At 42.9% G+C, this 13,826-nt stretch overlaps 1 protein-coding gene across 2 annotated transcripts; it reads left to right on the top strand.

Moving 5' to 3' along the window:
- The first annotated feature begins 1,358 nt into the window (after positions 1-1,358).
- Positions 1,359-12,325, top strand: nmnat2 (nicotinamide nucleotide adenylyltransferase 2). Of its 2 annotated transcripts, none has more exons than XM_069169979.1 (11): positions 1,359-1,698; positions 4,225-4,322; positions 7,497-7,564; positions 8,036-8,114; positions 8,775-8,901; positions 9,106-9,186; positions 9,595-9,639; positions 9,803-9,879; positions 11,356-11,457; positions 11,563-11,630; positions 11,875-12,325. In XM_069169979.1, the coding sequence occupies exons 1-11, from the start codon at positions 1,614-1,616 to the stop codon at positions 11,975-11,977; spliced, it is 933 nt and encodes a 310-aa protein (XP_069026080.1). In that variant the 5' UTR covers positions 1,359-1,613; the 3' UTR covers positions 11,978-12,325. The 2 variants fall into 2 exon arrangements, with proteins under 2 accessions (XP_069026080.1, XP_069026081.1); XM_069169980.1 differs by having other exon boundaries at positions 1,364-1,698; positions 4,225-4,313; positions 11,875-12,323.
- Positions 12,326-13,826: the final 1,501 nt, after the last annotated feature.

Below are 13,826 nucleotides of genomic sequence, written 5' to 3'. Positions count from 1 at the left end.
ACCGGAGTGGAGTGTAGATCGGTAATCTGGATGGGTTTTTTTTTTGTTTACATTTTGTTTTTATTTTACTTTATTTAGAACATACAAAAAAACTGTACAAAACAATGTCAGTCGAGTATCAGTTGTCTCACACCTCCTAAAATGCAATACAATATATATTTCACAAATGGATGTCAATATATACTAAACCAAACCAAACAACAACAACAACAAAAACAGCTACGGGTTAAATTAAATCATATTCAGACAAAAGTGCAACTAACTTTGTGGCATTGGGTTTGCTTAACTTTTCTTCTACATTTCCTTTGGAGTGAGAGTTAATTTTTAAGTGCATTCCAACACTGCAGAGGATTTAGCAAATCAACATTTACGTGTACAATATTTGGTTATGATTATTATGTTGTTCACAAGAAATTCAATTTGTTTATCCTTCAAAGTTAATCGTAGTCGTATACATTCAAAGGAGAAGAAATCTATATTTATGGATTTGGATTTTAACCAATCATGCAGGGATCTCCATCCTCTTTGGACAGTTGTCAACAGTTGGTTTTTTTTTTGCAGCTAGAGGGCGCTGCTGAGCAGAAAAACATGAGAAACAGCAGCAGATCAAATTTAGAAAAGCAAAAGAGTTGCAGAAGATCCCCCTAATGAGATTTGTCCCTCATATTTCTGTAAATCGTAAAAGCAAACATTAAAATATACATTTTTTTAGTATCGCTTATATGGCCACTGCCATCTTTGGCTCGCTATGCCCCGCCCACACATTCGCACCTCTGCAACCTACTCAGCTGGCCAACTGTCAATTGTGATGTCACAAACCCTTTTTGATAGCGTTAAGTAACCAAACTGACCAGAAAAATGAACACAAAAAAATGTCCATAATAAGACACAAACCAGATTTGAGCAAACTTTTATTTGAGGACTTTTTTGGGGGGCTCATTGGCTATCTTGGAAGGGGCGGGGCTTATCACCTGTACGTCAAACAACCACCAGCAGGGGGCAATCCAGGTTGTTTTGGCCTCTCTTCTTAAGATCTGTCATGTCGTCCAACTTTATACACAATTTATTCATCGGACTTGTAGACATTTTGCTTCTTTCATTTGTTTTGGGTCTCTTTCTCCATGTGACCTCCGACCCCTCGGCCCCTTAACCTTAAACTTATTGTTCTTGTGCTTCCTTCCAACACACCTCACTTTGCATTTTTTTTTCCCAGGAGATCCGAGTGATGTGAGATGATCTTTTGCTGTCTTGTGATGCTGTCGGCCCCGAGGTGGTTCCTCACCGTAATCAGGTCGTTAAAGTCACAGCGCCGTTTTGAACCGAGCTCAGCGGTGGCGGCCCACCGGCTGCTGTATGCGTGTCTCTTTAACGCACCGACGCTGCTTCCTCCAGCATCCTGCCGCAGACACACCAGCCTCGCCTCTCTCTCTCTCGCTCTCTCTCTCTTTCTCTCTCTCTCTCTCTCCCTCCTTTCTCTGTCTCTGTCTCTGCGGCGGCTGCCTTCTCCAAACAACCGACGTCCCGGCATCACAGAGCTTCGCCAGGAACCGGGACCGGAACGGACCGGTACACAGGACTGAAGAAACCAGAGAGGAGAAGAAGAAAAAAAAACCATGACAGAAAACACCAAAACCCACGTCATCCTGCTGTCCTGCGGCAGCTTCAACCCCATCACCAAGGGACACATCCATATGTTCGGTGAGCATCTGCGCTGTGAGAAGGGGGTGGTGGTGGGGTGGTGATGATGATAGAGTGGGGGTGGGGTTGGGGGGAGGGGGGGTAGGACCGACTGTTTATTTGGAGATAAAGATGACCAGAAAAAAACCTGAAATGTTGTTCCTAATCATCCGAATCTTAAATCGTAAAGATGATGGAAATATGAATGGGGTTTGGTTGGAGTGTCAGGTGGCTGCTGTCCAGCAGGGTGGTGCTTAGAAATGGGCGACGGCTCCATCGCGACATCCACACAGTACGCACAAAAACCAAAAGAGTGAGACAATGAGACCAGCGTGAGATCACCACCTCAATCCGTGTCACGGAGGAAAACACGGAAACGCTCCGTGTTAAAAAAAAACAAAAAAACAAAAAACCTCCAGCGGGGGCCTCGCGCGTCGTGTGGCGCAGCCCACAAATGAAACCTAATTCACGGATTCTTTCGGGGATCCCCACCCCCCACCCTCCGGGGCCACCCTCATCCTCATAAAACTGCAACCGAAACACGATTGCAAAACAAGCCAGACGGGACGCATCGTGGGCCGTCTACGGTCCGGGCAGCAGCAGCAGGCTGTCAGTGCCTTGCTCAGCGGCTGTTTCCTGCGTCATTAGCGGAGGCTGCAGGCCTCAGAGGAAGTAAAAAGACACGCAAATAAATTATTCAACGACAAAACTGAAGGTTTCTGCTGCTGTTGAGACGAAATTACCTCAAAATGGCAGAGTTTACAGTGTTCATCTCTCCTGACAGATGCTTTTACAGATGTGGTATATCCCCCTCAGGGCAGCATGAAAGACAATCCCCTCATTTTTTTAAACCTCAAAATTTAGGTTAATTATTTAATCATGAATAATAATAATACCACCGCTATTTTTAACGTGACAATTAATGGGTCGTATGAATAATTATCTTCAGTTTCAGGGATTTTTTTTTTTTTAGGGGAATATTGTCTCTTTAAAGTAAACAGATAAAAATAAAATATCCCTTAATTTATAGCTATATGAAAAGACTTTTCAGTCTAGGCAAAATTACAATAAGAGATTGTTTCTAAGCTATACGGGACATTTTTAAGATTTTCCCCTTACATGCTTTTTAAATTATGGAGATAATCCAATAAAATAACTTCAAGTTGCTTTAATTGTGCTCTAATTATTCACCTGTTCAAATGAATGTCCACACCATAACGATCAATTAAAGTCATTTTTACAGTATTGATTAAGGGTTACATGTAACATCATGTAGACTTTAAGGAGTTTTAGGTCTTTCAAAAAAATTACATTTCAAATTCAAAATCTGTCCTAAAAACACAGAAAATTCCAGTATAAAATAAAACAAACCTTACAGCAGCACAGAGGTGAAAAGAAATCCATTAAAATAGATTAGAAACACGTTAATCCCCATCATTTTTGTGTACAGAAGTTGCCGGTTTTGTACCCACCCATGGCTGGATGAACCTCCCGAGAGGCCTTGGAGCTGAATAAGATATTACCGGGCCCCTGCCGGTCTCTATTATAGACTCAGATTTCATTATTTCATCAGCCAACAGAAACTAACCAACCTGCTTGAAAGAAATCAGTGGATTGAGAGACAGATACATGAATAGCAGCCATTTAAATAGATTATTCATAAGTGATTTAAAAAAATGAAATAACAACAAGTGTCTGGTTGCAGCTTTTATGAAAACAAACTTAACATTCAGGAAAACGTTGGATAGAAACAGAAATAAAAGTAACAAGCTGATGAAGGTTTTTTGTTTTTTGTTTTTTTTACCTAACATGCAATACGACAGTCAGAAACTTCAGACCTGGTTTCAGAGAGTCCACGTCACTTCAAAACAAATGGTTTGAAATCTGACACGGCTGCTGAGTTGCTCCGCGTCGAGTCGAATTCATGCCAGAAATATTCACGGTGACTCGATGCAGCTTCAACAACTCAGATTTCTGTTTTCAGCAGTCAGATTCCTAAACGTCGCAGCAACAGAGGGAAACTTTGCCAAGAAGTCAAACAAAAGGTTGCCATCAGTCATATTCTCGTTGGAAGGGCTCGTTTAGGGGTCACGGTCGCCGTGGCAACAAAACTGTTCAATAGGTTAAGAAAAAAGGTTATTGGGAATGCAGATGAAGCCTGAGGTGAAGTTTTTACTAAAAACAAACAAACAAACAAACAAACAAACAGTGGCAACAAGTCAAAAGTCTGCTGAACTTCAGTTATTATTATTTTTGAGTTATTTTTAGCACGTCTAGCACATACCTGTTTATATGAAAATTAAAAAGAAATTAATTAATTAAAAAATAAAATAAAAGGTTTTTAGTTTCAGACTTCTGAGCAGTTTTTTAAGAAACTAAACAAGCCTCTCAGCAGACTTCCCAGCATGCATTTCAGACTTTGGAATCAGACGTGACGGAAAACAGTTTTAACAGCTTCAGTCTCAGTTAAAAAAAAAAAAAAGTCTACCAAAAAAAAAAACAACCTGCTCTTAATTTTTTTTTTTTTTTTTCTGTCTTCATGTGCAGAAAAAGCCAGAGAATATCTGCACAAAACGGGGCGCTTCATCGTGATCGGAGGGATCATCTCACCGGTGCACGACTCCTACGGAAAACCTGTAAGTAGAGTTAAGTCGTTTTATTAAATTTTTGTTTTGCACCTTTCATACGAATGCAAACTCACTCAATGTGCTCAATGTGAGTAAACACGAATAGAAACGTGAGAAGCCGAAAGCAACGGGCATCAAACACGAGACATTTTTTGCAAATTTTGGACGTATTTCACATTTGTAAAAGTCTGAACACTCAAGTTTGTGATTCAGACGGAGACAGGAAGCTCCTGAAAAGGTTCTTAGAAGGCTGTCCTGCGATACTGGAAGTTAAGATCGGTATTTATAATAACACTCAGGTTTCTGACATGCTCACTGTGCTTTAAAGAAAATGGAGCCTACATTTTGAATTTTAGTATTTTCTTTGTTAAGTTGGAGAAACTTTTAAGACTTCCAGCGGTTGATGTCCTGAATGCAGCTACAAAAAAAGCTCATCCAGGTTGTCTTAAGGAAAATGAGACGTGCAGCTGTGTGTCATCGGCGTACATTGTAATTATACTAAGAGGACGCATGTATAGATCGAACATCAGAGGACCGAGAACTGAGCCCTGTGGAACCTCACGGAAAATGATGACTTCTTCGGATGTGAAGTTGCCTCCAGATTAATGAAAAGTCCTGTTGAGAGGGACCCTCCAGTCTAACAAAACTAGAACAGAAAGTTTTTTTTGCATCTTTTTCGAATTTTAGGATGATTGACTACTTTGACGAGGAGCGTTTCAGTGCCGTGATCCACTCTGAAGCCCGACGGCTACACATCCTACAGGTCGCGCAGGGTTAAATACCCGTGCGGCCGTTTGTAGACATACCTTTTTTAAGGATTTTTCTTATGTCTGGGAGGTTGGTTAGGATTAGTTGCTAAACCTAGATGGGATCTAGATTAGTTTTTTTCTGTAGTGGAGTAACAACGGCGCTCTTGAGAAAAAGTGGGGAAAACAAAAGACAATCAAAAATGTACACAAACTCATCTGATAGGCAGTGAAAAACGCGTTAACAGTTTATGTGGAATCAAGTAGAGAACAAGTGAAAGAGTCGTTCAGTAGGAACTGATCTGGAGGAGTTCATCAATTCATCGGTTATGGAGAACAAAAAAGCGAGCGTTGTTTTTATTGTCATTTCAATTTTGTGATGTTTCCTGCTCGGGTTTTTTCACCGGTCAGGGAATATAAGGGAATTTTTTAAAAACGCCTTTTCCTTGACAGGGAAAGTCGGGGAATTTTATCGTTTGTTTGGGGGGCGAAGTCATGAAATATAAGGGAATTTTGTTTGCATGTTTAAATTTTAGTTGCCATTTATCAAAATTTTATATTTTCCATGTATGTAGCTATAACGGTAGCTAGCTAGCGCGTATGTTTGGTAGCATTAGTGGTCACCGACAGAAATGAAAAAATGTAGCTTATTAGGTTGAGAGTTAATTACCATTATTGTTAGTTAAGTTCTTTTTTTTCTGCCACCAGTATTTAGACATTAATTTAATTTCTTTCAATATCGGCCTGTTTTAAACAGAAATGCCGTTGTTTTCCTGTTTGCTCAGCACAGCAGCAGCCTGTTTTTCTGTTATTATAGGCCAATGAATTTCCGCTTTTTAGTCAGTGAAAGTCAGGGAATTTGATATTTGACTGGGAGTGGGACCCCTGACTCCTGCTTTTTTTTTTGTGGTCATAGAAGTTAAGTGTAATTTCATAAATTTTTACAATGTACCTGCAGTTTTGTCTAAAAATCATTTACATTCAGCTCTTCGACATAATCTTTTCAGTACTCTTGCGTTTGCGTCAGTTCTCCAAGAAGCTTTGGGTTTTCCACTGATCACTTAAGTTCTGACGGAAGCAATGCGGTCTACGATCTGTCTTACAACAGATGTTGAAGTTGTCCATAAGATAAGATACGAGTGACTTTATTAATCCCACAGCAGGGAAATTCGGTCGTCACAGCAGCAAGAAAAAAACAATAAGTGCACACGATATAAAAAAATTTACAAATACATATAAGATATAAAAAATAAGATATATAAAAAATACTTATTTATAAATAAATACACGTAGACTATATACACACAAAAAAAAAATTAAATTAAATTAAAAAATAAATAAATACAGTTTGGGATGAATGGAAAAAAATGTCCGGTGCTATGAAATGAAATGAGATGAACAGTGCAACGCTGTTATTATATGGCGGAGTTGTACAGTCTGACAGCCGTCGGAACAAACGACCATCTCATAATAACATGGATGGGGCGGTGCATGCTTTGCTTATTTGCAAATGTTACTTGCTTTATTGATTTGAATTTGGTTGATGTCACTCTATGAGAAGTTACAGCAGTAAGACGAGAACGTAGAGACTCGAAATCCATCCATCCAACCTGACTAATATCGATCCGTTATCTGACCAACAATTGGAACATTTCAGAAGTGACGCAAACAGATTTCTTTTGTTCCTTCAAGATTAATTTAATGAGCGTCTTCCTCTGCCTGTTAGGAGTCGGACGATGTGTTGTTTGGTTTGTTCATCAGTAACCACAGATATCATCACACCGCTTGCAGCTGCAGCTCTGCTGCTGCTGCTGTTTTTTTCCACTCCGCGTCCTGCAGGAATTAATGAAGGTCTTGTCCTACTTTTCTCTGCGTCTATAGAAACACACAACATGAATAATAGATGCAACAGAAATCCAGTTTCAGCCACATCAGGAATCCTTTCTGTTCATTTCCGAGGTGATTTATTATTAAAAAAAAGAAATTCCAGCTTCATTACCTGCAGCTGAACGATGCAGCTGATGGATTATTACCGGTGGAGGTTATCCACATCAGTTATCACCTCGTTAATATGTCAGACCTGATAGAAACTAATGACGGCAGGAAATTATTATATCTTATATCTTAGGTGGAAAATAAGGCGGAGGTCCCACTTGCTTTCACACAAATGTAAAAGCGCTGAGCTCGCACCTGTTCTCGACCTATTTTCGTGAAGACAACTCCTGCCTGCTTTCATGTTTGATAATCTCTCAGAAAGATGCCTGACAGTTCTGGACCATCAGTTATCTCTTCATCAATGCCAACGCTCACCGGGTGAGAAATGTAAGGACTGAACGGGATAAACTGAAGGCCCGCTGGCTTCGTTCAGCCTCCTCAGACTCTCGGTCCAGATGTTGTATTTAGTTGCGCAGCTGTGGGCTGACCGCGCTGCTCTGTGTGTCCCCAGGGTCTCGTGTCCAGCAAACATCGTCTCACCATGTGTCAGATGGCCGTCCAGTCCTCCGACTGGATCAGGTGAGATGTGATTTATCTTTCAGAGAAACGTCTCCTCTGAAAATTACCTGGTTTGATTTTCCTGTTTTGGGTTATTCCACATTCTTTGTGTTTCGAGCTGCTTGTGCATCTCAATTGGATAATTTGTTTACTGACTAATCAGAAACAACGCAATCAAAATCTGATCGATTCCCCTCACGAACCCTGATTAGTAAATTTTCCCCTGTTAAACAAAATAAATATAACATGTAAAGGAAAAGATTATTTTGTATTCTTCATAAATATTCAATATTATCAAGAAAAATCTTTGAAGATATAAACAGAATGACGCGCAATCTCCTGACAGGCTCCTGATTTAAGAAAAAAAAAAAAGGGAAAAAAAAAAAAAGCAACAAATAATGAAATGAGTGGAGGTAAACAGTGGATGAAACCAGCGTCTTGTGTTCGTCCTCTAACTGGATCCCCTGACTGTGTTTGTTGGCTCCGGTGCAGGGTGGACCCCTGGGAGTGTTACCAGGACACCTGGCAGACCACCTGCAGCGTGCTAGAGCATCACCGCGACCTGATGAAGGTGGGTACAGGCTGTGATTCTCTCTGTAAGCTTATTTTCTGCCAGCAGGCATTTTCACAGAGCTCTGAATCATTTCCCGGTGAGTGTTTATTGGCTTGTGTGCAGTTTTACTGATGAATGAAGTGCAGGTGCACCGAGACATTTTGTTTTCCAGGTCGTCCGTCTGTCCGGTGCTCGTGAACGCGATATCTCTGGAACACCTCGAGCGGATTTCTCCAAATTAGCGTTCACTTGGACTCAGGGATGAAGTGATACGATTTTGGTGGCCAATGGCCAAAGACTGAATTGGTGACACTAATCTTGGGTGACCACCTTCAAACTGTACTGATGGCTTGCAGCAAAGCCCCGCCCCCTTTTGGGGGAAAACAAGTGACCCTTGCTGTGGACTTTAATGTAAAATAGCACAACAAAACCAAACCACCACGGTATAACAATACTATTTAAACCGGTTTAAGGTTTGGTTCACCGTTACCGCAATGGAAAGGGGCGTGGTGATAAGGTGCTGTCATATTTGAAGCATCGCCTACTGTCATGGCAACAACTTTCTGTTCAAACAGAATCAGATTTATTGGCACATTTTTTTTCTTTAAGTTTGTAAATCTTGTTTGAAGGGGATGAAGTGAAATTACACCTGTTCCAAATGATGTTTCTGGTCCTCAGAGAGTCACCGGCTGCATTCTGTCCAACGTCAACACGCCGTCGACCACTCCTGTGATCGGTCAGCCGCAGAACCAGAGCCCGCCCATCTACCAGAACCACAACAACATTAATCATTCGCCCACAGCCGGTGAGTCACACTCCCTTTCTCTCCTCTCCGATAACCTCACGCATCTGCCCACGTGAAGGACCTGGAAGCTGTCCTCGATTCTTAACGCGATGATGTCCGGGAAGTCCGTGGCTTCTTACCGTCAGTTTTCCAGATGTGTGAACGAGTGCGATCCGTGCTGCGGTGGAGATAAATTTCCTTCCTCTCTGTCCCCCTCTGCTCAAGTCAAACTGTGGGGGAAGATCAGTGAGAGTCTGGGCAAAATCTGCTGCGTCCGCCCGCACATGGAACGATTCACCTTCGTCGGTAAGACCCACAGTGTCGTTGCCACAAAAGCTACACAGTTGACAAAGGACAAATGAGAGGAATTAACACCAACAACAAAAAAAAGAAGCCTGTATTATATTTTCTCAAAAGGATTTTAAGGAAGAAACCATTTTAACCTTGTCTTAAATTGTATTTGAAAATGTTTAAATCATAAATATATATATTTAGTCTGTATTTTCATTTATTGACGTTTTTGTGTGGATCATTGTAATTAGACGACATTTAATGTGGTTTTATGAAATACAAATTTGTATTACCTTCAAAAATAGCATATTTTGGCATCGGCACCAAAATCAAATTGTCCATCAATAGCAATATCAAAAAAAATTCAAGTAATATCCTTCTGCCTTATTCATGTTTAATATGTATTTTGTGTCGTCGTGTCAGATGAAAATGCCAACCTGGGGACCGCGATGAGATACGAGGAGATCGGTGAGTGGTCTCTTCCGTGTCTGGAAGTGAACCGACTCGTATGTTGTGTCCTCTGGTTTTCCTTCCTGCCGTGTCTTGAACTCCTGCTGGTCCCTTCGGATCCAGTAAACGTGATGTTTACTGAGGACGTGTCTCTTTCCTCCTGCCTGTTTGTCGTCTGTAGAGTTACGCATCTTGCTCCTGTGTGGCAGTGATCTCCTGGAGTCCTTCTGCATCCCTGGCCTGTGGAAGGACAGTGATGTAAGCACACTGTAGCCCCGCCCCACTCACATGTAGCCCCTCCCCCCGCCCCTAACTACATGTAGCCCCGCCCTGTTACCTCCCCCCCCTCCTCTGCCCCCCACCCACTTCCCCCCCTCCACAGGACTCTATGGTAATGACCGCTGGGTCGTTGCGATGTTGTTGACGAAGGAAACACGTGCAGCGTTAGTTATATACGTTATATATAAAGACGACTTTTGGAAATGAGAGTTAGTCTTTCGATAGAAGTATTTAAAAGTCGACGACGCTCAAAAATCGAAACTTTTATAAAAACAGAAAGTGTGGGAGTTTTTCCATTTACTTTTGAATTTAAGGACACAAAGGACGAGTAGCACTAAACAAAGAGTGATGAATTCATCAATAATGAGTCAACCGAACTGATTAGGTAACAAAATACAGCGGTTTCAGATTTGCTACGGACGTCACTTACGGTCTTCCGTCAAATTGGCTTTTTAGGACTAAAAAGTCGCAGCAAACTTTCCTGCGTCAACAACTGAGTTGCGGTGGTGAACGTGGAGAGATCCACTGTTTGTTTTCCCTACGATCAAACAAGGAGTCAATACTTTTACTGACTTGATGTGTGTACATTAGAGTTTATTTATTTGACTGCAGGTGTGTTTCCATCCACCTGTTTTTATGTGCATTTCTCTGTTTGTGCATAAAACCTCGGAGTGGAAATGCCAAAAATTCAAATAAATCTTGTAAAATATTGTAATTGACTTTCTACACTGAAAGAAAGGTGGAAAAGTTGTGTCACTGAAAGCGAAAGTCAAACAGAGATGTTGCGTCCTTCAGTGATTGGATAACAGCGACTGGAGAATTAGCGCCAACTGCAGTTTAGCTAAAAATAAAAATAAAAATAAAAAAACTCCTAATCAACATTGATTTGCATTTTCTTTTGGGCAATTTTCCCAAATTTTTTTGCAACTTTGCGCTACATTTGGATGGAAACGTGACCTGTGGAAAAATTAGGTTGAGTTTTCTCATTAGAAAATTAGTAGATTAGTTAATTAGTCAGCCTGATCATTTTTGTCACTGAAACTATTACAGCAAAAATGTCTTAGAAATTTAAAATAGGTAGAAATGCCAGCTCAGTGATGTTCTAGCTAAGCGGTGAACCAACTACTAACATCTCAGCCAAGCCAAAGATAGGTAGCTAACGAGCCGACTTGGTCTCCGACTAAACTAAAACATTTAATCAACGGGCGTTTGTACAGCGGGTGTGACACCATCCCCCATTTAGCAGCCTGTTGCATTAAAGGTCAAAACTCTCAAGTCACTTTGAAATCAATTTTTAGCTGTCAGTCCATCTCAAAATTCTGCTGAGCAAACAAATTCTCAGATTGTGGAGTATTAATAGGCTGAAGCTCATGAAACCGGAGTTCTCCTCCACCCCTTTTTTTTTTTTTTTTTTCTCCGAGGCCCTGACGAAGGTCGTGTTCCTGTGCTTTTCAGATGGAGGTGATCGTGGGCGATTTTGGGATCGTGGTGGTTCCCCGTGACGGAGCCGACACAGAGAGGATCATGAATCACTCCTCCGTTCTCCGCAAGTTCAAGGTCAGAGCGCCCGTTGGTGTCGCCGTTCAGCCGCGGCTCACGTTCAAACACCTCCGTCGTCTCGGGCTGATCTCGCTGTGCATTTTTTTTCCCCTCGCTTTCCAGGACAACATCACTGTGGTGAAAGATGCGACGAACCACCCGATGTCCATCGTCAGCTCGACCAAGAGCAGGTGGGATCAGACGCAGGCTAGAACGTGAACAGAGCGGTGTCCGTGTTCTCCGCGCCGCGTCAGAGTGCACGAAGGCCGCAAATTGAAGGGTGCTCCGATAGATCGGACACCGATCATGATCGGCCGATATTAGCTCTTAAAAAAGTTTAATTGGCGGTCTCTAAAAAAAAAGTGTGAACTATAAACTATAAATACGTACCTTTAACCCCCCCCTCCTCCCCCTCTCTCCCCTCCATCCCACCAGACTGGCCCTGCAGCACGGTGACGGCCACGTGGTCGACTACCTGAGTCAGCCCGTCATCGACTACATCCTGCAGAGTCAGCTGTACATCAACGCCTCGGGATAGAGACGGCAGCCCGCCCGCATGAAAAAAAACGGCCGAGAGTGGGAGGGAGGGTGTGCGTGGCACTTGTGGGAGGGGGGCGGGAGGGGGGGCGGGGTGTAAACTACAACCATCATCTATTATAAATATAACACCCCCCTCTCCCCCCACACACACACTCTTCCCCCTCCCTACAACAAAAAAAAATAACTTCCTCGTCTGTCTTCTGTGTCAAACATATACTCTTCTTTGAGCTGTCGCTTTTTCCCAACAGGAGCATTAGTGTCCCTCCCTCTTGTCTGTGTCATGTGACTTTACCATCGGGGGAGGGAGGATGGGGGGGGAGGAATCATTTAGGGAGGAGATGGGGGTGTGTGTGTGTGTGTGTGTGTGTGTGTGTGGAGGGGGGGGGGGGGGGGTCTTGGAGAGGAGGTATGGAGGTATTCCCCTCAGGGCCGTAGTGGCGACAGCAGTGTTTTGTCTCTGTTTCTTTGTTCAAGGTTTGGGGATGCATGACACTCAGCTGGACATCAAGCTTGGGAAATCACAGGGTGACCGGGCTTCATGCAAGAACCTGCTAGTTTGTTTGTCAGCAGCTCGTTCAGTTAATGTTTGCGAGACTCATGATTCGGGTCTGAAATATGGAATCGTCTGACTTTCTGTGCGGCGGGAAAAAAACACGGGTTTTACCTCGAAGCAAACAAGCCAACGAGGATAAAAGCCGGAATTTTAAGTACATTTTCTGTTAAAAAAAACACAAAAAAATGAAACTCTTTACTCTTTACTGTTTTGTTTGGACTTACTCCAAAGTTTGATAACCTGAGATTGTTTTTGGTAAAACATTTTACCCCATTGCTTGTTTTCCAAGCAATAGAGACCCAATCGATCCCACAATGCAAAGTTAGCGTCAGGATGATCTCTTGATTAATTCGATGGGTTGAGATGTAACTAAACCTCGAATGGTTTCTTTGGAAAACGGTGGATCGCTCCCTTCGGGTTGGGACGAGGTTCTCGCCCCAAGTGATTAAGTTGAAGTATCTCTGGGTCTTGTTAGCGAGTGAAGGACGGAGCGGGAGATTGACGTGCGGACCGTTTTGGCGAAGCAGTCGATTAACCGGTCGATCAGCGTTCGAACTCTCGCATATGTTTCACGAGCTTTGGGTTGCGGGCAAAAGAATGCGATCCTGGATGCGAGCGGCTGAAGTGAGTTTCCTCCGGGTGGCCGGGCGCAGCCTTACAAATAAGGACCACCGACATCCGGAGGGAGCTTTGATTAATCGAAAGGAGTCAGTTGAGGTTGCTCGGACACCTTCCATTGGAGGTTTCCGGGTACGTCCAACTGGCTGGAGACCCTGAGGAAGACCCGAAACAAGCTGGAGGGATTCCACTTTTCATCTGGCCTGGGAACGCCTCGAGATCCCCCAGGAGGGGCTGAAGAAGGTCGCTGGAGAGGGGAACGTCTGGACTATCTCCCTCGACACGCTGCCCTCGGTCGCGACCCCGACCCCAGATAAACGGCAGAAAATGGAAATAGTCTTCCGTCCCCTGCGCAGTAAAAAGCTAATATTAACTATTCAACCATAAAGACAACCAAACAGCTGATGTGTCCAGCTGGTTTACCTTCAACTTGCCAACAAAGAAACGCCTCCATTTTTCCTTGACTTCAAAGTCACCTCCCCGTCACCTCAAACCAAGTTTCTCCCACCGTGACCACGAACATACCACGTGATCTGAGATCATGCCCCACGAGCTCGGACTAACCCTAAACCAAGACCCGCGGCAGTACAACCAGACACAATTAGACTCGGCACAAGCCGTGGTCCCTCTCAACCGAAAGAATTCATGAAGACCTCGAGACCGAAACCAGTGCGGA

Source organism: Embiotoca jacksoni, unplaced genomic scaffold (assembly GCF_022577435.1).
Source record: "Embiotoca jacksoni isolate LCO1_2020_lvr unplaced genomic scaffold, fEmbJac1.0.p SCAF_48, whole genome shotgun sequence".
NCBI lineage: Eukaryota > Metazoa > Chordata > Actinopteri > Embiotocidae > Embiotoca > Embiotoca jacksoni.
The sequence above is the reverse complement of the archived record's forward strand: the minus strand, read 5'-3'. Positions and strand labels throughout refer to the sequence as shown.

Excerpts from the sequence above, each read along its gene's own strand:
- nmnat2 (XM_069169979.1), top strand. The coding sequence starts at position 1,614 with ATGACAGAAAACACCAAAACCCACGTCATCCTGCTGTCCTGCGGCAGC. Across the intron at positions 4,323-7,496 it reads ACGGAAAACCTGTAAGTAGA|GGTCTCGTGTCCAGCAAACA; the intron begins GTTAAGTCGTTT and ends GTGTGTCCCCAG. Across the intron at positions 8,902-9,105 it reads TAATCATTCGCCCACAGCCG|TCAAACTGTGGGGGAAGATC; the intron begins GTGAGTCACACT and ends CCTCTGCTCAAG.